At 34.8% G+C, this 23,102-nt stretch overlaps 5 protein-coding genes across 15 annotated transcripts; 2 read left to right on the top strand and 3 right to left on the bottom strand.

Moving 5' to 3' along the window:
• Window positions 1–688: 688 nt before the first annotated feature.
• LOC114174255 (ACT domain-containing protein ACR1-like) lies at window positions 689–4,812 on the top strand. 9 transcript variants are annotated; one of them, XM_085667498.1, is made up of 8 exons: window positions 689–1,051; window positions 1,478–1,606; window positions 1,755–1,800; window positions 2,498–2,684; window positions 2,849–2,916; window positions 3,286–3,930; window positions 4,014–4,118; window positions 4,193–4,812. In XM_085667498.1, exons 2-8 carry the CDS (start codon window positions 1,536–1,538, stop codon window positions 4,583–4,585), a joined length of 1,515 nt encoding a protein of 504 aa, XP_085523624.1. In that variant the 5' UTR covers window positions 689–1,051; window positions 1,478–1,535; the 3' UTR covers window positions 4,586–4,812. The 9 variants fall into 9 exon arrangements, with proteins under 9 accessions (XP_085523624.1, XP_085523628.1, XP_085523631.1 ...); XM_085667502.1 differs by having other exon boundaries at window positions 1,475–1,606; XM_085667505.1 differs by having other exon boundaries at window positions 1,449–1,606.
• A 2,318-nt stretch (window positions 4,813–7,130) lies between these two features.
• Window positions 7,131–9,567, bottom strand: LOC114173728 (uncharacterized). Its single transcript, XM_028058297.2, has 3 exons — window positions 8,842–9,567; window positions 8,439–8,626; window positions 7,131–8,004 (listed from the first exon to the last, which is right to left on the bottom strand). Exons 1-3 carry the CDS (start codon window positions 9,392–9,394, stop codon window positions 7,333–7,335), a joined length of 1,413 nt encoding a protein of 470 aa, XP_027914098.1. The 5' UTR covers window positions 9,395–9,567; the 3' UTR covers window positions 7,131–7,332.
• Window positions 9,568–11,533: 1,966 nt separating this feature from the next.
• LOC114174046 (uncharacterized) lies at window positions 11,534–12,347 on the bottom strand. Its single transcript, XM_028058787.2, has one exon. The coding sequence runs from the start codon at window positions 12,224–12,226 to the stop codon at window positions 11,795–11,797; it is 432 nt and encodes a 143-aa protein (XP_027914588.1). The 5' UTR covers window positions 12,227–12,347; the 3' UTR covers window positions 11,534–11,794.
• Window positions 12,348–16,684: 4,337 nt separating this feature from the next.
• On the top strand, window positions 16,685–18,010 carry LOC114173685 (uncharacterized). 2 transcript variants are annotated; one of them, XM_028058210.2, is made up of 4 exons: window positions 16,693–16,926; window positions 16,997–17,060; window positions 17,136–17,357; window positions 17,460–18,010. In XM_028058210.2, the coding sequence occupies exons 1-4, from the start codon at window positions 16,855–16,857 to the stop codon at window positions 17,603–17,605; spliced, it is 504 nt and encodes a 167-aa protein (XP_027914011.1). In that variant the 5' UTR covers window positions 16,693–16,854; the 3' UTR covers window positions 17,606–18,010. The 2 variants fall into 2 exon arrangements, with proteins under 2 accessions (XP_085523619.1, XP_027914011.1); XM_085667493.1 differs by having other exon boundaries at window positions 16,685–16,926; window positions 17,136–18,010.
• Window positions 18,011–19,741: 1,731 nt separating this feature from the next.
• LOC114173684 (galactomannan galactosyltransferase 1-like) lies at window positions 19,742–22,856 on the bottom strand. Of its 2 annotated transcripts, XR_003602544.2 has the most exons (3): window positions 21,261–22,856; window positions 20,575–20,678; window positions 19,784–20,170 (listed from the first exon to the last, which is right to left on the bottom strand). XR_003602544.2 is itself a non-coding variant. In XM_028058209.2 (2 exons), exon 1 carries the CDS (start codon window positions 22,655–22,657, stop codon window positions 21,296–21,298), a length of 1,362 nt encoding a protein of 453 aa, XP_027914010.1. In that variant the 5' UTR covers window positions 22,658–22,840; the 3' UTR covers window positions 19,742–20,170; window positions 21,261–21,295. The 2 variants fall into 2 exon arrangements, 1 of the variants encoding a protein (XP_027914010.1); XM_028058209.2 differs by lacking the exon at window positions 20,575–20,678 and having other exon boundaries at window positions 19,742–20,170; window positions 21,261–22,840.
• Window positions 22,857–23,102: the final 246 nt, after the last annotated feature.

Genomic DNA, 23,102 nt, shown 5'->3' with positions numbered 1-23,102 from the left:
TCGTATATTTGACTTTTCTAAAAGTTATTTTATTTATCATATTTATATATAAAGGGATTATTTTTTCGACACATATTTTTTTTAATTCCATCTTTTAAATACATTAAAATAATTACATTTCCATTTTTATCATTTAAATGACTGTTTTAATGTAAAATTAATTATTTTATAAAGTAAAATTACTTTTATTATTTATCTTCAAATAACTTCTTTTTTAATTTAAATAATTATTTATAATAAAAACTATTTAATATTAAAAATTACAAAAATTATAAGATGAAAATATATTCTACTTTATATATATTAAATAGGAAAAAAGTGATTTTATAAGACATTCTAAATTACTTCTAAGAACATAAAAGAAGTCATAGGTATCTGTAGTTGCTTTAAAAATTAAAACGTATGTCTACACACTGATCTGATTAGAAGTTGTGGTGTGTGACTTCACGTGCAAGAGAAGGGTAGAAATTGGAAACAAGGTATGATACGATTCCAGAAGGGAACCCAGTAAGTGCTTCAAGCGAACACGTGGATTCCCCTTGGACAGGGAAATAATCATCATGATGCCGCAACAACGTCATTAATATCAGTAGTAATATTTGACTGCATCATCTTCCAACAACTGCACACCTACAAAACAAAGGACACATGGCATTACCATAATAATAGTTCACACTCTACCTGTGCCCCAGTTACTAGATTCACCCTGTCACAACACGTTCTCTTTTCTATTTTACTCTTTGTTCCCATTTCCCAAGCCAGAACCAAGAACCAACTCTCTTATTATTACCAGCACTCTTGTGTCGTATCTCTATATGCCACGAACAAACGCAGCTCCCAACAAGTACAACAACATATAAGAAAGAGAAGAGAACCCAGAAATTTTGCATTTTGGTTGTGTTTGGGTTTTCCTAATAGAGGCCGCAGTGCCAAAGATAGAAAATATCAAGATTTGGCCCGTTCTTTCATCCTCTTCTCTCTCCAATTCTTTCTCAAACAGAAACCTCCACTCAATGTATTTCACCTGCTGCTATCCCTTCCTCAACACCAGGTAATCGCCTATCACATTATTTCTCATTAATCTTTTACCTCTTTTCTTCTCAAATTCCTCATAATGCAACAATTTCATGCACCAATTCTTTTCAAACCTTCGCTGCTACGATCAATGGAAACCCCTCTCAATTTCCACACAACTTTCTTTTCCGTTTTAACAGATAATTGTTATGATACATGTCGCAACAATTATCGCTTCGGAAACGAGATATACGGCGCTTCATTATACGCGCTTCTGTTCATTCCCTTTGAACGCTTCTAATCTATATATGTTATTAGCTTGCTTGTTTTGATTTTTCACGTTCTTTGGAAAAATGATTTCTCTATCCTAAAGTTTCGAAACATGAGAGGTTTTATTTCTTTTTTGATAGATAATTAACATGTTACGTTAACAGCCTGTGAATCTTTGTTATACTGATAGCAGTTCAGGTTCTGGGGTTATTGCCCAATAGCCTCCAAATTCAAATAGTTGATTAGAAAGAATGGATATATGTTACCACGCTCACATCGATCGCGAGATAGAATCGCTCATAGAAAGAATACATCCTCCCAGGTACTGCTGCACAACCTCTCTGGCAATTTCTTGTCGTCTTCTTGTTATTCTTGTTCAATTTGACAGACATCATTGTTTTTCTGGCTTAGCCGCATCGTGGTGGATTGATTCGTTAATGAATTACACGTATTTGATCATGTGTTGGCAGGGTCTGCATCGATAATGATTCTTGCCGAGACTGCACTGTGGTGAAGGTTAGATTTAATTCTCTATGTTCAAGTTGCATATATCTTAAATTATCATTTTGTAATTGACTATTTAATCATGGTTGTGTACGTTGTGTGTTCCTAATTCGTCATTTGTGGCTTTCAATGATCACCTCATCACCCACAGCTATAGTATGTACTAATACTACTTCTTTGGCTTAGATTAATGTCCATTCTGCACATTACCACTTGGCGCTTAAGTATGATAACTAATCATTGTTAAATTATGTTATTATATTAGATAGATGCAAAGACACTGAGTTGTCACTCTTAACACTTGCTACCAAAAGCCAATGCAAATTGTGATACGTGCTTGATTTTTTAACCATTAAAAGAGGATATGAATGACAAAGCATAAAAGGAGTCTGCTTTTTGTCATCATATAAGAAGAAAAAGCTCTTCTTCTTTAAGAAAACTAAATTTGATTGTATTCAATCAAAATGACGTAATCCGTTAGGAAAGAGTGTCACGGGTTATAGGGATAAGATGATTAGCGATAGAGAGAAAAAGACTAATTTTACAGAAAGTATATAAGATTTTTTGCATGAAGTATGTAATCACCAAAAAGAATCAAATGGTTAAAACAGTGGTGTAAAGGAACTGGTAATTAATTAAGAGCTAGACTTGATCATTTTGTTTAAGAAAAATGAAGCACTAATTAAATAAAATGTGTGTTGTGTAAAAGCAGGTAGATAGTGCAAACAGGAAGGGGATATTACTGGAGATGGTGCAAGTGCTGACAGATCTTGATCTCATCATTTCCAAATCATACATTTCCTCTGATGGTGGATGGTTTATGGACGGTCAGTGTCTCCCTCACGAGTCCCTTTTATTCCTCAGCTTTCTGCATTTTCCGGAATCCACCCAGATATGTATAATTATTAAATAAATACCTTATCACTTTTTATAACATGCATGCGTCATATAACACCAAGCCCCATAACTTGGTAGGACACTCTCATTATCTGCAAACGTACGTCAATAGTCGGGTTCTGATCCATGCCGTGTGGGTCTTTTTCTTTATTGCAAAATTCAGTGTTCCACGTGACTGATGAAGCTGGCAAGAAGCTCACAGACGAAACGCTCATGCTCCACATCCAGCAGGTCACATTCTGTCTATTTCTACAAATATTATTCGCACTGAAAAATAAAGCCGTCACACTTCAAATCGTTAGTATACAAATACATTGTTGTACTTGATGTTTTATCATCATAAATGAATCTCTGAATGTTATAATTATATTGTAATTTAACTTTTGGATTGAAGAGTTAGTTAAATTACGTTTTAACGATATCACACTGAGATTTCTCTACATAAATGCATACCTGATGAGACAATTTTTTGTCTTATTATGACTAAAAAGAGCGAATTTGTTAAAGTTGAGAAACAAAATTGAAATAAAAAGATTAAGAGTAAGATTGGAAAGAAATAAGAGATTTGAAGGATTTGAAATAAAGATAATAATGGTGCAGGAACTGTGCGTGACAAGAAGTAAAGGAAAGATTTTAAAGGATAGAGAAGGGGGTAGTGAGAAAGGAGAAGAGGAAGAAGTGGTGGGAAGGGAGATAACAGCGATGGAGATGAGTGGGATGGACCGAGCGGGCCTACTATCAGAGCTAGCAGGGGTGTTGGTTGAGCTGGGCTGCGTCGTTACCGCTGCAACTGCATGGACCCACAACGACAGGGTGGCCTGTATAATATTGGTGGAAGACGCGTTGAAAGCTGGGCCCATAAGCGACCCAAAACGGTTGGGCCTAGTGGAGGAGCAGCTGGAGAATGTGGTGGCGGCCCATAGGGGAGAGAGGAAGAGGGTGAGGGTGACGAGGTTGGGGGCGGGGCACACCCACAGGGAGCGGAGGCTCCACCAGCTGATGTACGCGGACAGGGATTACGAGAGTTGCCGCGCGTGTGACGGAGACAGCAGCGGGGAACACAAGAAAGGCTGTGATGGGACCCACGTGTCTGTCGGGAAATGCGAGGACAAAGGGTACTTGGTGGTTAACGTGAGGAGCAGGGACCGGCCTAAGCTGTTGTTCGACACCGTGTGCGTGTTAACGGACATGCAGTATGTGGTGTTCCACGCCGCCATCAGTTCCAAGAGATCCATGGCTCATCAGGTACATAATAATTTATCTATCTCAATTTACTGTAATCATTGGTGGGTCTGTTGTTCTAACACGTGCTATATTGTGATGCATAGGAGTACTACATAAGGCAGATGGGTAGTTCAGTTATTCCCAGCGAAAGCGAGAAGCAAAAACTGGCCTTGTGCTTAATCGCTGCAGTGGAGCGCAGAGTGTCGCATGTATGTATTTTTAAACATCGAGATGTTGGATTTTGAATGTATATAAATATATGACTGGTGGTGCACTGGTGCAGGGATTGAGAGTGGATATTGTAACTGAAAACAGGGTGGGGCTACTGTCGAATGTGACGCGGGTGTTTCGTGAAAATGGGTTATCCGTATCGAGGGTTGAGATCGGAACGGAGGGAGGAAAAGCGGTAGGATCATTCTTTGTGACAGATTGTTCAGGAGAAGAAGTGAACCCAAATATCGTGGAATTGGTGAGACGAGAGACGGGTGGATCCGTGGTTATTGATCACAAGTCGCCCCATAGGCTACATCAATCATCTTCATCCTCATCCTCTTCCTCCTCTTCGGTTATACACCAAACCAACGACACAGTGGAAGCCAAGCCAAAATTATCACTCGGAAGCTTGTTGTGGTCTCGATTAGAACGCCTTTCCGGCGGTTTCGGCCCCGTTAATTAGATCGTCACAATCTTAACCCCCCTCAATTATTTCCTCTACTTTTATCAATGTCGCTCCTAAATAGCTCTGTACATAGTTTTTTTTTAATTTACCTTTTTAATTTTACTCTGAAATAGTGAGCAGCTGGCTACATTGTAAGCTTGCGTTTTGATTTGATGATCATTGTACACATTCTTCTCACATCAATATCCAAGGCCGTTACACGATCAGAAATCACTTTTTACAAATTAATTTGTGCATGATGAGCATTTACCCACATAGAAAGTTTTATTGATATTCTGGTTCCAATTTCTGGTCATTGATTTTTGTTTGATCCGGTGATTTTATTAAGGAAAATGATACATTGATGTTGAAAACTATTTGTATAATTATATTTTTTAATTCAAAAGGGCACTTCGATACTTTCTTTCTAGCACAACTAATTCTCGTGTATTTTCTTTTATTAAAAAAAATAACTTTCACTTTCAAGATATAATTTTCCAAACGAAAAGCTTCCAACTTATAATTAGTATCTTAAGGATTAGGCCTGCCCACCTTTAAGAGAGGGGCGAAGCAGACAACAAAACCAGCCTCTCCTTTTGTCGACATGAACAGTTTCCCTTCCCTTCTGTTTTAACAAGACAGGTGCTAATAAAATCCCACGTGATTTCTAGTCCCTAATAATTTTCTTTTGGCTAATGAAGAAAATAAAACACAAGCCTTTTTTTTTTCAATAGTTCGTTAAAACGTACTGGCTCTGGCTATCATCCTCCAACTCATATTGACGCTTGCTACGAAAATAAAATCTAATTCAAATTTCTACTTGCATGTATGGATAGAGAAATAGCCACAGATTGGAATGTTCAAAGTAGGAAAAGAAACAAGACACATGATATTTTTTACATATTTACAACATCTAAATTCCTTTTTACAGAGAGGAATGTCATGAGCATGTTCTGCTACTTACAAAAACTCGTGTAACAATCACTAAACTAAAACTAATTGCTAGTAAATTTGCAACACTACAACACAACTAACAATGGACTCAAATTATCGTCAATACAATAAACCAATGAAAATTGATACCACGTTCAACAATTGTCACTTTCATCTAGATAACTAAACTTGGTAACAATTTGGAACCATTTAGTTCTAAAACATGTATTCATTTGTTACAAAAAATGTCACTTTATTTTATTTTATTTTACTTATTGTTTTCAAATGTCATATGCAAAACAGTGAAAATAGAAAATAAAAACACAAACAATACAATTATTTTCATTACTTTTGTTTGTTGCACATATTCATAAAAATAAAGGACAAAATAAAACAATACATCATATTTTGTAATAAAAAAATTAACAAAAGTGGAAAACATTTTATAAATCAAATAGCTCTCCTTAACTAAAAGTAAAGTTAACTTTGATAAAAAAAAAAAAAACAATCTAATAAACCATTAATTTGTGCATCGAGCTCTCATTCCCTCTCTTACTTAGTTCTAAAAATATTTAAGCATAATAAGTACCATAAGGTTTTATGACCTTTAACAACAAAAAATTGGACTATTATTATTGGTCATTAAAACCAATTTTCTTTCAAAATATTCACTAGTATCTCGTGTCTAACCATTAATAATGAAAAAAAATATAAGAAACAAAAAATGTATATACTTAAGCAAAATAAATTCCTAAACAAAGCATCGCAGACAAAATGCTACAAGTTTAGGACACTAATTGAGTACTATGTGTAGCATATAATCCCGAGGAATCATATTTATGTTTTTTTTTAGAGAAAAGATCAAATAGATACCCCACTGGAGAAGGGAAATGAAAGAAATCCTAAGTCAGCCTACACTTAAAAAACACGAGAACAGTTTCAGAAACAGAGAAACTAACACGGTAGGTGGTACGAAACTTTAAAAATTTCAAATAAAAGAGAGAATGATACTGCAAGGACCAAATTAATTATTTACTAACAAACAATCCTGTCAGCATCTATATTATAAGTTGTCCAATAACAATTAATCTTACAATCTTAGTTTTGTTTCCATGTCTTCTATTAATATTGAAGAGGTAAGATTATTTATCAATACAATATGCAACTATCTTTTAGGCTGTAACCTGTCAACATAGCTAATCCTGTAATTTACACCACCCCATACAATAGAACAGAACCAATTAATATTTTGTAATTAAAATTCAAAAAGAAAATAACATCGAGAAATGTGTAAAGAGCATGAAAGTTAAAAGAGAAAGACGAATCTTCGTAAAGTCAAGAGAAACACCAAAGCCCAAATACAAGTAGTGAGCAGAAACTACTTCAGATATCTGACGTTTAAGCATAACAGCTACATGTTTAATGTCTGTAAGAATAGTGTTGAAAGGTTCTCTAATTTGGTACTTAGTCCTCAAAAGAAGCATCTAGGATTCTAGGTAGCTCAGAACCAAATAGCCCTAGTAAGACTATGGCATTGGACGCTTAGAAACTTTGCTACAGATAACACCTGCGGTATATGTTGATAAAGTGTCGTTGTTCTCATCTTTTAAATAAATATTCATCACGACCATTTACCAGAAATTCGGATATCAAATAGAAGATTTAGTTTATGTACGGTGCAATAAATAACCATACACAGCAGAATGCCCAGTGGAGACTGGTTTTATTTACAGACAGTCTTTCAGAAGAGTACACATACTATATGCAGATATTCACAAAATATAAGGGAATCACATAAAAAACTTACCTCTGGGACATATTCCAAGGCATTGTCATATTACATCAATGTCATCAACGTTAAGCCAATCACTGGACTCCTTGGTCACAGAATTACGAGAACTTGAATGCTCAGAACCAGCATGTTTGCTTTCAACAGAGAACCTATCCTTATCAGAGCTAGGAGAACTTCTACCTAACTGAACCCAATCTCGGGAGTCTTTTGTTGAAGAGTCAGAGCCTGATCTAGTTTTCTTATGACTTTCATGTACATCAATATCGTCCTCCTCAAGATCACTGAATGACACATCCTCATCATTACCAGTTTCAATATAAGTTCCACTGGGACCAACCATCTCAGAACTATCCTCTTCTTTCAACCAATCATCGGCATCGTCCTCATAGGTTTCATCCAAAAACCTATTGGTTGAACCAGATGCTGGTTGTTCTGCAGATGGCTTTACCGGTTCCTCTTTAACCACGGACTTGACAATAATTTGTGGAGCATCACTTTGAGTGGCATTTTTCTCCATTTCAACCTCGGACGGGACTGCTTCAACAACAGATGCCTGAAGAGGTGGAGATTCAATTGGAGGATTGTTTGGCACAAGGAGATGTTGTTCTTCCTCTTTTGGAGGAATATCGCCTCCCGCAGATAAGTCCGATTCTTTCTTTTCCTTACCTCTTTTGTCTAAGGCCTGAGTTAACATTGCTCTGGCTTCCACTATCTGCACACATAAAACAATTGGTAGTAACAAAGGCAAGCACGATACAAGTAATACCACAATTACCACATAGCTAACATCAAATGTGACAAGCATGACACTGTTTATTTTGGAGCATGCTGGACACTTCTGCAGTGATAAAAAGGGATCACACATAACTTATAACTTCATGAATCATGAAGGACTTTCATAACAAGATTTAAGATTACGTTGTAAGATTCCAATGCCATATTTACCCTGAACAATGAAATACCTTAATTTTCTCTGCTTCAATAATTAGTAGCACCCGAGGAAAGTTAAAGCAATTAAGAGCATCAGACAAAGAAACCAAAACAACACAATCATTTTACTTAAGAGGCATCAACTCACATTTGTCCGACAAAAACTATACAAATGCAACGAATATAGAAAACCAACGCCAATAAAATTTAACTCACTTGGGGGGTGGATAAAATATCAGCATCGCTTTTGCTGAGTCTAGGATGCAGGAGTACAAAATAAATCTTCCAAAAGTTACCATCACTCATGTATCCGGGGCACAGTTCCATTCTAAGAGCAGCTAAGCTTGGTGCCATATGTTCAACAGCTAAAGCGTGCTCATGTTGCGCATCGGACAAATCAAAATCTAAGCAACAAAATTCCAGATATAGTGAAACATCAGCCACGATCAAATATCATCTAAAATACACACATGAACATCTTAAGAAGCCCATTAGGGCAAACTGCGAGGATAGCCACAACTATTATATATATGTCTAGAAGTAAAAATAAATCATCTCGAAATTTCGATTGGAACGGTAAGCATAATTTGCATAACCAAGAGTGAAAAAGTCGATATACCATCAGAATCGGAATCGTCAGGAAGAGGGAAATCGAGCCAAGTTTCTGGATGCAGCGCTACGCTTCTGGCAAAGGCAACCACGTCCTCGGTAACTCCGACATCGCCATCCAGATCGTATTCCTCTTCGGATCCAAGCTGAAGGAAGCTCGAAGCAATCTTGGTGAATTCAGATACCGTCTTATTGCCAGAAATTTTGGAGATCCCGCTCTTGAACTTGCCACCAATCTCGGCGAAATCATTACGGATTCCGGCGATAATATCTTCGTCGGAGGAGTTCAGATCGGCGTCGGGACTACGGGGTTGGGGATCAGGCGGTGGGGCGAGGAAGGAGGCGACGCCCCATATCTGGCGGGAAAAGGATTTGGTGAGCTCGTCGAAATCCTCTTTGACCCCGCGCGCAGTGGGACTTGGAGTGGATGCGGAATCGGGTTGAACGGGTTCTGATTCGGGTTTCTGCGGAGGGGATTTTAGGTTACCGCCATTGTCGTCGTCGATATCGTCGTCGTCGTCGAGTCTGAGTGAGTTTGCGATTGTCCTTGCAAACCACGACATGGTTTGGTTTGATTGATTGATTGATGACAGCCTCTTACCAGATTTCGATCGCCACTTCCTCCCAACTCAAGACTCCCCCTCCTTCACCAGATAAGACCATACTCTGCGACGCCGTTTCAGGTTTCACAAACCACTAAATTTTGTTGTTTACGTTTAATTCTAATTTCCCATTGCCTTTTTCTAATTCATTCTTATTTCTAACTCTGCAACCTTTCTTCATTTTAAATGAGATTAAAGACACTTTTTATTCTTTTAATTCGTAATTTTGAAAAACATGTCCTTTCTCTTTGTTAATTATGTTTACGTTTACATTTCTTCACATTTTAATTAATTAAATACTTTTAATCAAACCTTAAATGAATAGATTATGTATCAATTTAGTCAAGTTAAGTATTAGTTCAAAGCTGATCAGTCTTCTCAGTATTTCCTCTATGACTTCACATTTATATCTTCAAAAGCTTGATTCATTGAATTTTTATTGTAAAACTAATGGTGCCATTTTTAACCACAATCACGTATAAATATCGACACGCAAAAGATCATGCCCCCATATTTACACAAAACATTTATTGAATATACAAAGACTACAATTAAACAAACTAAAATCAAGAAATTAAAACTTTATAGGATGAATTTTTTTTATGAGAATCAAAATCGGGATAAATGATTATTTTATGGTAGTTAAAATTATATTTAGACGAATATGAAAAGTGGGAAATAAAGGAGGTAATAAAAAAAAATACGTAAAAGATTTGTTTTCGGGGAAAATGATAAACGGACACCACCGCAACCTACACCTTGACGTGTCAAGGTTTTGCAATTATGTGATGTGGCATTAAAGATTTTTTTTCAACCAAAAAAGCAGTTAACCTATTTCACACAAATTTAACCAGGGCTGGACAGCGTTCCAATTGGGTTGAATAATTTAAATCTAAAATCTGAAAATTTAATAATTGGGCTTTTTTCATATCCTTTATACATCTTTAAGAAAAACATGGTTATATTTATCTCCATGTTTATATAAAACACGTATCAGGGTCACCTTATATATTTTTTTACAACACTGAATAGTTGTTCGAGCATAAAATTGGTTTTAAACCAAAGAATTACGAATAAATGAATAATGTAATTCAAAGTTAATGTTTTTTTGAGTTAGAGAATTCAAGTTCCTAGACCTATGGATTACCTTTCTACTTATTGTTCCAAAAACTTCAAATCATATATCTCTAACCCTCTAAAGATAAAATAATTAAAAATACAATCTTCTTTATCTTTTGCTAAAATATCTCTTAAGTTACAGGAATTAATAAATCAAAACCTCTTAATCAACAAAATCTCTTATTAAAGACTTGTGTCCAATTCCCGAGTCCAAGATTACTTATAACTTATTTTATCGCCTTCTTAAGTTAAGTTTACATTGGTCTTCGAACATTCTCCATGTTCTAGATTGGATTCAAATCTTGTAGTCATACTTCCGACGATTGGACGGTACTTGGTGTTCATTGATTGAAGTTCACAATAGGAAAAACTTCAACAAAAAAAAAAAAAAAAAGTGTACATGCTACAATCAGTGTGTTGACTCTAGGTGATTGATTCATGGAAGTGTGTTTTCACTCTAAAAATAACATTTAAATTGGGCTGGATGTGGCCCGTCAAGTTGGAAAACTTGAAGGTCCATGGACAATGAACAACACGTGCTTTGTTTGATTATAGTGAAAACAATTATTATTAATATATTATGATGAAGCAAACTTAGTCTTATCTAGATGTAATGAGCAGAATATATGATTGCGTAGTGATGCAGCAGTGAAACACGAGTCTTACAAACGTGTAATTCGTAAATTATCCACAAACAGGTTTTGTATAATTCATTCTTTTGAACGTTTTTTTCTTCTCACTTAGAGTTCGTTTCATCTTCCCCACGTGCATTCTATCGCATTCGTGAAATATTTATCGATTTTACTTCGGGCTACGTGTGTATCAAAACACACTTGAATTCAATTACTTAAAAACGACCTGAAATGAATTATATTCTCTCTTCCATATTGAATTTATAACTTTTCTTTTCAATTCAGTTTAACACCAATCACACGAATCTGCACATTTCGTATAACTTTTTTCCTAATGAAACAGCCTTAGTGATCAACCAAACTTTTCAACTTTTATTCAATTTATATTTTTTCATCTATACATAAGAGTACATAAATGAAAAAAAGGTGTAGCTAGCTAGCATATGCTGGATCCTAGATCTAGATAGTTGAAGTCCAGAAGAAACAAATTGTGGACAAAAACTATCTGCATCAGAGAAAATGATTGAACATATATAGCTAAAGGAGATGGTTTAAATTATGTTATTTCATTATAATAGCATTAAGAAGAAAAAAAGAAGTTATAGAAAAACTAAAGAACCCGACCCGGTTCCAAGGTGGCCATGGTTCCTTGGGTGGTGCGAGGGACAGAGCACCAGTTATAAGGAGAGGAAGATGATAAATTCAATTCCAATGTTTGAGGTTTCTGCCCCTGGTACCAGTTCGTGGAGGACACAGTTGAGGGTGGTGCAACGATGTTGTCTCTGCTTGGGGGCGCGGTAGCAATAGGTGAAACCCTTTGGAAAAGTTGATTATGCAGTTCAGGGTTGAATTCGGGTGCACCCGTAAGCCGCTGAACAAGGTCGCGGAAGTTGATAGCATCCACCTTGTACACTCTGATCGGTGTCGGTGCCACTGGTGCCACCGGCGCCTTCTTCCAAGGTTTTGCTTGTGCCTTCCTCACAGAATGAAGCAGAGAATTAGATTTGGACGCTGCAGGGTAAGAGCTGGAATAAGCTTCCATAACTTAGATCACTAGTTTGGTTGGTTTGGTTTGGTTTGGTTTGATTTTCTGTGGGGATGACGATGATTAAAATTGGATGTGGATGGTGGCTATAAGATAGTACGATGTTGGTGTTCTGCTTTTGAACTTGTATTTATAGATTGTCGTGTTCAAATTGAGGGTAACGATGATGAAGGAGGGTGCATTGTTGCATGGAATGTCAATAAAAGACAACGACTTGAGGATGGGGCAGCTCAGGATTCAGACGTGATTTTTGTCTTGACCGTCGGCGGAACATATCATCATTAATGCATATGCGAACTCATCGCATTCATGGTCAAAATAATGAGGTTGGATGGATCAGCATCTTAATTATAATATTATTACTATGATTATTTTTTTTATATAAAATGTATCCTCCATGCTTGTCTTCTTTCAACATTATGTTTTGAATAATGTGATTTCTTGTTTTTAAAAAATATGTGAATCATGTGATTTTTTGTTATTTGCTTGTGTTAAAATAACTATCATCTTCAAACTTTTATTTTATTAAATTTACTTAACTGGAAAAATAATAATTTTTAGATTTTATTCTTATAACTCCGTGTCACTGTTTTTGTCAATTGAAACCAAACTACTCATGGAATGAAAGGACACTTCCATTCTGTTGGCAACAACATAATTTATTTACTCTTAAACTATTTTTCCAATATAATCTTAATGTTTTAATTATAGCCGCCTAGCTTCCGCCATTAAATTAAAGTGCTACACTCATAAACTGTCAATTTCAAAATATATATATATATATATATATATATATATATGAGAAATGATAGATTGACACCTACATTTGGTCACTTTTTTTATCATCTTAAAATTAACTTGTAATTCAAGACAAATTAACTTATAAATATGAAAATGGTAAAAAAAATGGTAAAATGTGGTGTCAATGTGCTTTTAAATAATTGTTGGTGCCTTTTGGAATTCAGAAGATTGAGCGGTTGCTAGAAATGGCCAACATCACAAACTAGACAGAGTCTTTTTCTTTTTACTATTTTGGGACAGGGAAATGATAAATTATACAAGTGCATGTAAGCTATGGATATTGGTCCCTATTTTTAACCTTGTTAATGATGTGGCTGAGTGCTGGGGTACAAAGACTTGTGCCCTAAAATATTCTTGATTACAAAAATTATTTTAGCAAATAACAAAATTATTTACAGCAAAAGTAATTTAAAAAAGAAATAATTTGTGTAAAGTATCTTTATTAATCTGTGAAAATAAAAAATTAAATCTAAAAATTAATAACTGACCAAGGATTGAGGGTCAAGAAGAGTCAGTTAAATAATGAGTGTGAGATCGATTGATTAGTCGTGAAATTTGAAGAATAGCCGCCTGAAAGTGTTATTATTGCATGATTGATGATTGTATTACGCACGTGTCCATTCTATATTATCATCATCATCATCGTAATAACAATAATAAAAATAAAAATAAAAATAATAATAATTATTATTATTATTATTATTTAAGTTTGAAGAACTAATGGTATCTGCATTTGACCAAATTCCGTACCACAAGCTATTAAACTCCTGGCTTTTCTTTTAGCAAAATGCCTCTGTTATTCCATTTATTTAACTATACATATATGCTACAAATATAAAGTCTGCAACAGTTTTTTTTTTTTTTGGATTTTTCCAACCGATGTTAGTTGTTGGCAATTAATATTTAAAATGATTTATGTGTGACCAAATTAATTATCAAAAGAACTTTGATATTTTCATAGTGATTTTGTTGCTTCTATATACACTACTGTTTGTTATTTACCAAAGTGCGAGTAAATAATCAGAAGATGATGGAATGAAAGTGTGATCGCAGGAAAAATGTGTAAAACTTGGTGAAATGGATTTCAACTTTTTCCATCTAATATAAACATTTTATTTTCTTTTAATTTGAAAAATGTGATAGAAAAAAAGGTTTTATTTTATAGATTTACCATTAAAAATGCCGATTAAAAAAACTACCATAAAAGTTTCTTAGCAAAAAAAAAAGAGTTATGGTTTTGTATTTACACAAATTTATTTTATCTCATTTTGTTCTGTTCTGCACTCCATTACAATATTCAAACATAACTTTAAAGTTATCGCGGTAAGGCTGAATTTCAAAAAGAAAGTCCAAATTCAACAAGTTCAAAGTTGAGTTAACATAATTTTTTTTTAATTAACTCGACTTAAGTCAAATCTAATTCAGTTAAAGATATGCGCACATGTTAGATAACTAAGTCTTATTTTTAAGATTCCATATCCCTCTAAGTTGTGAAATAAATGTTTAGCATTAGGCATCCCTGTTTAAAATACGAATAATATTTGTTAAAATGGTATTACGTTAAGAATAAAGTTACGATATAGTGTTATTATTTATCGATTTAATTTCTAATTTAGTATTAGACCTGCATGTTTAAAAATATTAATATTTATAAAAATGATATTACGTAATTACTTATTGGTTTAATTACCCATATTAAATGTAGAAATGTTTGAAAATTTGAAATAAGTTACTGTATAGAAAATATTTTAGAGACAGGACACAGGTGTAGATCATAATCAACGTTTTTTATATTTTGGATCGAACATAAATTACATGGGCATAGCATGCCTGATGAATATAATATAATATATTTTTTCTTGTTCACAGAAGAATAAAAATGTGAGAAGGGAAATGATGCGAGTCAATGTTTATGTGCTGAATTTTTAGGGTTATTCTTCACTCTTTAACTCACAATCTTGTCATCCTCCAGTGACGAGTCAACAAAAAACGTGAGCCAATTAAGCCATTTTTTTTTTTCACATCAGTCATTCGCGCAGACACCATGCTTTTGACTTTGGACTTTTTCTTTTATGTCTACCCTTTGATCCCTTACACCTTTTCTTTTATATAAAAAAAAGCAAATAAAATCGAAGCAAAAAACATTAATATTAAGGAGTAATTTCTAAGAGTATTCCCAATATTATTTTTCTTTGGTACATGGAGATATTGAGTTTTAATTTATTCAAACATTTTATTGTTTTAAACAATAAAAAAATCATTATATTTTAATTAAAAGAACTTATTTATATTAAATAAAGTTAGTTAATACATTTCAATAATTTTTAATCATTACAACAATAGTTCCCTCAGTTGGTAAATGGATACAGTGTTAAAAATATGTTTTATGTTTCAACAATTTGATTATGGGAGTGAAATGAGATTAGAGGTTGTGAAGTAGAATGTAAAATGTATCAAGTTATCATGTAATTGAAAAGCGAGGTGAAAAATAGTTTTTGTTTGGTCCATTTACCCAAATGAAAATGAATAAATCCTTATATTAAGCATAGAATTGAAATGCTGAGAAAGAAATCACTGAATAAATTATAGCTTGTGGTTTAACAAAATCGTAAAGAAGGGCCTTTAAAATTAGCAATTCCTGACCTTGTATAACTACAATTTTTTTTTAATAGTTAAATATATTTTTTATTCTTTAATTTTCTCTGAAAATTAAAATGAATTCTTTTTAAAAATTTTATTTAATTCAGTTATTTAAATGTAAAAAAAAAATGAATTTAATTATTTTAACCAAATTTTTTTTATGTTTATTTGATGTTTCAAACGCGTTCCATACTAATATTTAAATTTGTTTATACCATTTGACACATTTTCATTTTAATATTAATTGAAAAATACATTTGTAACGTCAAATAAACTTAAAAAAATTAAATTCACATATTTTAAAATATATGAACTAAATTTGTTTAAATTTTTAAAAATAAACTAATTCGAACTTTTAATAAAATTAAAAGATAAAAAATATATTTAAGCTAATTACTTAACTGCGCTTCTCACATTGGACTCTATTTTTCCTGGCTTCCCCATGCTTTGTAGTGATGGTAAGGTGGCACTGGACTATCACATATAAAATAATAAAATGTAAAAATCATGTTAACTATTTAAGCTTAGTATATGTGTAAAAAAAAAGGTTGATATTTGTATTATATAATTTGTTTAAGATTTAGTCTTACTAAAAATAATATATATATATATATATATATATATATATATAGAAATTTTTTAACTTACGGTCTAAAAAAGTTATTTATGTTGTTATATTTATTTAATTTATTATTATAAATAATTTATTTATACATCCAGAGTTATATTTTGTAGAGTCCACTATTTGGAATCTTAGAATGTATTTAGTACGTATAATTCATTTCTGGAAACGTCGCTATAAATATCACTAAGTTTTCAAGCTTTTTAGAGTTTTTGTATTCCATCCCCCATTGATGATAATATTTTGTTGAAAAGTATTGGTTAAAAGAAGTCATGACAACGCAGTTTCTTGAGAATAATTTTAAAATAAAATATCTTTTTGTATACTGTATATGCACCACTTCACAATTTATTTTTAAGAATATTTTATCTTTAAATAATAAAAATAAAATGTGTGTAGAAATTTATTAGATATCAAATAATAATACCTTTTTAAAAATTGATAGTAAACAAACCCCAAAATACTGAGAGACAGAACCTTAAACGAATCCCTCCTTCGACGCTGTATAGTAGATCCATCTCCGCGAGTGTCACATTAAATTTCAAATTTTGATGTTGGTTTGATGAACCCTAATGACAGAAAACGCAGGTTCAATGAAGCCATCGTTAATATGCTATATCCCTCCTCTCCTCAGGTATATCTTTCTGCCTCTCATTATTTTCTTTCAATTCCAAGGTTAATAGTATTCTTTTATCGTCGTCTAGCGCGAACGAGAGTTGGAACCTGCGGAACCCTTGATCGAAGAGTCTGCTTCTGACGTTATTTCAGGTACGATTTTGGACAGCAAGAACCATGCTTTAACAATCGCAAGCAAGAATTGAAAGAAACATTGTTGAAATGTAGGTACTTTGGATCATAGTGACAACAACTCCTCGACTAGCGTTGACGAAGAGCATGACTCAGAAACAGAGAAGCTCAGCAGGGCCCAGCGAAAGAAAATTCGGAAGAAGAAGCTGAAGGAAGAAGCCGTTCATCGCGGAAAACTTATTGGACCGCTGTTGCCTCTGACTTCCACTCGTGTTGCACGCGATGCTCCACCTGTTCGATCAAATGCTTCTGAGGAAGGTTCCAAGAACATGCTCACTATTTTTTTATCAATGTATTGTTGTGTTATTGATCGCGTTATGCATGCTGTCTCTGACTTTTATGCAATACACCTTGGTTTAGGTGGTGAGGCGGATTGTTGTGGTAAATCAGGGAAAGTGAAGCACCGTAGGATGGCAAAAAGGCTTGCCAAACAAAAGGGAAATGCCTCTACTTCGGACAACACAAATCAAAGTTCCGGTGAGGACCTCAGAGAAGCCCGTTTGTAAGTATATGCTGGAAACAATCACAAAATAGAGATGTTATTTTTTAGACTAAAGTTGAGCTCGTGATACAGAGGCTGTATTAAAACGAGTTTGCATGTTGTTACTCAACAAATTTCCTTGGTTAACAGCATCTTTCTGTGACTGTGGTTTACTTGATAATTTCATTTATTACCCCCTCAATTTGTATGGGGAATGTATGAATAGATCATCGACCACGAGAGGAGAAAGTGGTAGACGGATTTAATGGGTTTACAGTTCTTCCATCCAGGGGGTGAAGAACGAGAAGTACTGTAATGCAATTTATGGTTTAAGTTTCTTGACCTCCTATGGTTTAAGTTGGTAATCTATTTATGTTTACAAACATGAATTTTTCGTCTCGCAGCAACGAGTTTCGCAATTCCTCTCAAATTTTCATTCTCTCACCTTTTCCGATCTCCTTGACCATTGTTGTGTAGTGTCGATCCAAGTACTGAAAGACTGTTTCTTCTGTCTCTTCCGGCACCTTTCTCTTCTTTTCTTACTCTACCTTCATAAAATTCATAAACCTCAAATTATCTCTCAATAAATTATAATAAAAAGCTAAAAGTTATGCACAATCCCTTTCTTTTTAATGAATTATATTCCGAAATGTGTATTTAATGAATTATATTTCGAAATATGTATTCCAAAATATATTTTTGAATTTAGAAACATTTTTCAAATTCAAAATTCAAAAATATATTTAAAAGAAAAATACATTAGACTATATAAGAAAATCAAAGCATAAACACTAACACAGATCATAAGAACTTTTACGAGAACAAGGTCCTTCTATATGAGTTCTTTTCTGTAAATTATCCAATCTTTTATTAAATAATAGTGTTGAACTTGGATTAATAATAATTATGTATACTAAGTAAGGAAAATCACTTGGTGTGTAGGTTCTAAAGAGTTTGGGCATCTTAAATGCTCTGTTAAATATATTTCATTACTTGCCAATAAAAAAACATTAAAAAATGTACATTTTGAAATATATTTTTTAATCTATAAATAGCTTTTGAATTACATATTTCGAAATATATTATTATAAACTTAACTTAAGGATTAAACGGGTCGAGTCACATTGAAAGTAGGTTGACCACAACACACCAACAACGCTATTAACTTTTTTTTTACAATTTTTTTTTTATTATAATTATTTACTACTTCTAATTATATAAGTTTATAATTTAATATTTTTAAATACTAAAATATTGTTCAATAATATTTGAATAATTTGCATGTTTGATTTATTTATTTATGTGCTTTTATATGTTGATACTTTAAACTTTAACTATTATCTTTATAATAATATCTCGAGAACTAGATGAACACTTTGATTCAACTAATATAAAAAGTAAATTGAGTCACTCCACTCTCACTCCAATGCAATAAATTACAAAAATAAAATAAAAATATTCGTAAGTGAGTCAACCCACCAATCTGTGATGGGTTGGATCGAGTTGCAAAAATTTTTGCTCACAAAAAAGTAAGTTAGATTGAGTTGACTTATTTTAGCTCAACCTGTGGTGAATCAACCTCTATGAAATTGGTTAACTCATTTTGATACCCTTAATTGTGACTTTAACTCTCCCACTAATAAAAGAAAACTAATGACTAACATTTGCCACTATACCCATGAGGTGCAGGAAGAAAAAGTTGGAGTGGAGCAGTTTGAGGCGCTCACAAAAGAAATTGTTTATTGAAGGTTGGATTGAGATGCAGTAACTAAAAAAACAACAAAATGGGTTGTAAAAGAGCAGTGAATTGATTCACCAAATAAATGCAAATAAATTGGAAAACATATCAGCCAAAAAATTAATACAATAATCACTAACTAATATAACAAAACAGCAAATACACTCACTGACGAATGACGGTAAAAGACAAAAAAAAAAAACTATAAGTGTTAACAGTTTAATTTATTAATATTAACAAACTTACAATCATAAATCAATTTTAGTGAATTGTAATGAATAACAAAAAGAAGCCTTAAACATTTTGGTTGTGTTTGTTCAATGTGATCTCTATTTTTGTTAGGAATTCAATTAGTTCTTAATTTTTGTGAATTTTAGTCAATTAGATGAGGATTTTTTTTCAAGAATCGTTTGGGCTCCTGAATTTAGAATTGAGTTTAAAGGGTTTGCAAACGAAAAACTCACATTCCAAAAATGCACGCCACAGTCCATGGCTTATTGGGCCATCTTGATTTTGGGTACACTAAAACATCTGCCATAACAAGGTCACAGAGCTTAACACCGTTATTTTGCTATACTTGTATATATGTAACACGTGCAGCCACTAGCCTGGTGAGAAAAAGAGAGGGAAAGAAAAACAGGCAAAAAAGTCCGTCACCACAGTAACTAATATATATATTAACATGGGTGGGTATGGTACTAAATGGTATAAGTGTTGAGTGTGACCCCACAATCCCGATAATAATACAGATCGATGAAAGAAAGCTCTGTACTCATGCACATGCACATGCTCATGCCCATCATCTATCCATGTCCGCAGTAAAATGTATCCAACCTCACTGGGTCCTTCACACTGCACATCCAAAATTAAGCATTTATTACATCCACGATAAAATGTTTCCGCAACAAACAACAAACAAGGTAGGGTGTTCCATTTTTTGGAATTGTCTTGCACATTTTAAACACCTCAAGATTCAAACAAAGAAAAGGTTCTTCAAAAAAAATCAGCTTATCAACTGTATGAATGCAAAAAAAAATTAGTAAAAGTGGTCTTTTAGCCAATGCCATGATTGTCAGAATCAATAATCCAGTTAGTAATGATAAACATTGTTGGGTGTATGTAGATTGACTTCCTTGGATTGAGTGAATGATTTGAAGATGATGTTGGTTGAGCCACAAACAACAACGTAACTGGCACCCTACCCGCATGTTGCAATAATACAAGGTATCATTTCATTCGATTGCCCCAATCCATACCATATTCAAATCTTGTCAGTGTGCACAAACTCAACTTCCTTCATTTCTTCACCACTTCCTATTTGTCTTCATTCACGTTTCACTACTGTTATGCCTATGTAACTCTGGATGTTACGCAAAGCTTTGGTTCAGTAAAAGGACCGGTGTTGTTGAGATAAAATGAAATACCATTTTTTTCATTAGAAAATAATACTCTGCTAATAATGATTGTACAATATCCAAGTTTCAATAGTGAATAACAACGTATTATATATATAATAATTTAATAGTCTTTAAGAAACATAACCGTTTGAATACTCTATTTACTGGAAGTAAACAAAATCTTATAATTATTACAGAGGATTTCACTTTACGCTGTCACCGGTGGTTTGAGAGGATATTTCGGCGGGGGAACCAGAATAGTTGGGTTCTAATTTACACAGCAAGGTAATAATAATAATCAAAAAGAGCATTTATTTAGTCAAAAGAAAAAAAAGGTGAGGGAGACAAAATTACCAAAGAATATGGGACAAAGCACCAAACAAATTAAAATAGATTTTGGGGATTCGGGAAGAATGAAATGATCCCTTTCATTTTAATTATCACTTAAACTGGAATAAAATATTTTATAATAATAAATAAACTACTGGTTCAGGAATATTAGTTGACATTGGTGAAGAATATTAGTAGATTAGTTAAAGAATTACCTGGGGTCATGGTCATAATCGTCATGATGATGATGTCATGGATGAGGATAACCAAAAGGGAGAGGGGAAACGGAGTTAAGGAGTAGATCGGGGCGCCGGAAACCGTAATTGCGCAGGACCTGATTATCGGCGAAATTGAGAGCTTTGTGCATTCCGTTCCAGCAATCGTCGGCGGAATACATGGCATTGTACTTTCCGCTGCAGGGTTGGCAACCGGTGAAGTGCGTGATGAAGGGTCTCCGCGAGCTCCCTGTACTGAATCCGGCACCCTTCAAATACTCCTCCCTCGTGTCACCGTAACTCTCGCTCACCTTCTCGGCGTGGCGCCTCCTTAACCTGCGCACCCCTTTCTCCATCTCCGTGTATTTCTCGCTGATGTTCTGCAGCGTTCCCACGATCTCCTTCCAGTAACCTTCGAAGTAGTAATCGCTCTCCAGGTAAATCCTGTCCGCCCATTTATTCTTCTCGATCGCGATCAGATACGCCAGGCCCGTCTGATCGTCTGACTCCGGGAAGAACTTGTCCTTGAAAGTTGACCGCAGCGTCTTTCCCCATTTCTCGTAATTGGGCGTCTGCGGGCCCATGCTGGCCCACGAGTCCATGAAGTCCAAAGACCACTGACAGTTTCGGATCAAGAAGACGCCGGCGTTCAGGCCCGTCCAACTTCTTTTCTCGTGAATCAGGTGGGGCCACCCGTGAACGACAAGGTTGTGCCCCTTGTAACGCTCCAGAGGGAGCTTGAACTCCATGTCGGTGAACAACGCGTCCGAGTCAACCCACCAGATCCACTCGGCCTCCGGGTGGGCCATCATCGCGGCCCGCACCACAGGGTACTTGGCCCAATACGCGAACATCTTGGGGTCTAAGAGTGCGTTGTTGTACAAAATATCGTACCCGTGTAGCCGACAGTAGTCCACCTTGTTCTTAAAAAACCGCAGGAGGAGGTGGTCGCCGATAGGGTTCCGGCACGGCTCCGGCTGCGACCCGGTGATCATCAAAACCCTTTCTCGTGCTCCGGCGGAAAACGAAGGGTGGAGTTTGAGCCACTCCCTGCGCTTCTCATCCCAGTTCCGGACTTTCTTGTCCATGGTGTACCCCATTTGCGGGTCGTCGAAGAAGGTTTTGTCTGGAGGGTCGAAAGTTAAGTCGGGAGTGCGGGACGACGCGGCGTCGTTTTGGGAAAGGGTTTCGAAGTTGAGGGTGTCGTTGGGGAAGGTGGTGAAGGAGGAGAAACCCCAGACGAGGACAAGAGCGGATAATGCTCCTCCAAGGAAAAGGCAACCGTCGGAGAGGAATATAGAGGAGTTTTTGTTTCGGGAATTGGGCTTCGCCATGGGAGAATTGTTGCTGCTAATGTGCTGGTGGTGGTGGTTATTAGAGAGTTCAGACGTTACCATTTTAGTGAAGTGTGGAGACTGGAAACGTTGCGTGATGTGTTGCACAGAACTCTGGCCACTTTACTAGTGTTGGTTACAAAAAAATTAACAGAGTCTGTGACTCGAAGCAGAAGAGTAACGCATAGTATAGGTTTCTAACATTGGAAACTCTCTGGGACTATCTTTATGCGCATTGTTGTTGTTTATAAGAAAGAGGTAGCGCGCCATCTACGGCATGCGAGAACTCCCAAAAATAAAGTTAAAAGTAAAAAACAACTAAAGGAGCTTAACCAAACAAATAAACGACAATTTTCGAAACGTTAACTACAAAACTTTGTTTGCTCTAATTTAATTTATGTTACGCATTTACATTTTATTCTGCCTTTTAATGAAAAAGAATCAGAAAACTGACTTTCCAGATTCTAATTTCTTTTCTGATGACTGTTTCATTCAAGCATGTATACAT

The sequence above is a fragment of the Vigna unguiculata genome, chromosome 2, assembly GCF_037176805.1.
Source record: "Vigna unguiculata cultivar grain cowpea cultivar isolate G323 ecotype 2 chromosome 2, ASM3717680v1, whole genome shotgun sequence".
Classification (NCBI taxonomy): domain Eukaryota; kingdom Viridiplantae; phylum Streptophyta; class Magnoliopsida; order Fabales; family Fabaceae; genus Vigna; species Vigna unguiculata.
Note: the sequence above shows the minus strand (reverse complement) of the source record. Positions and strands in the feature narration are given on the sequence as shown.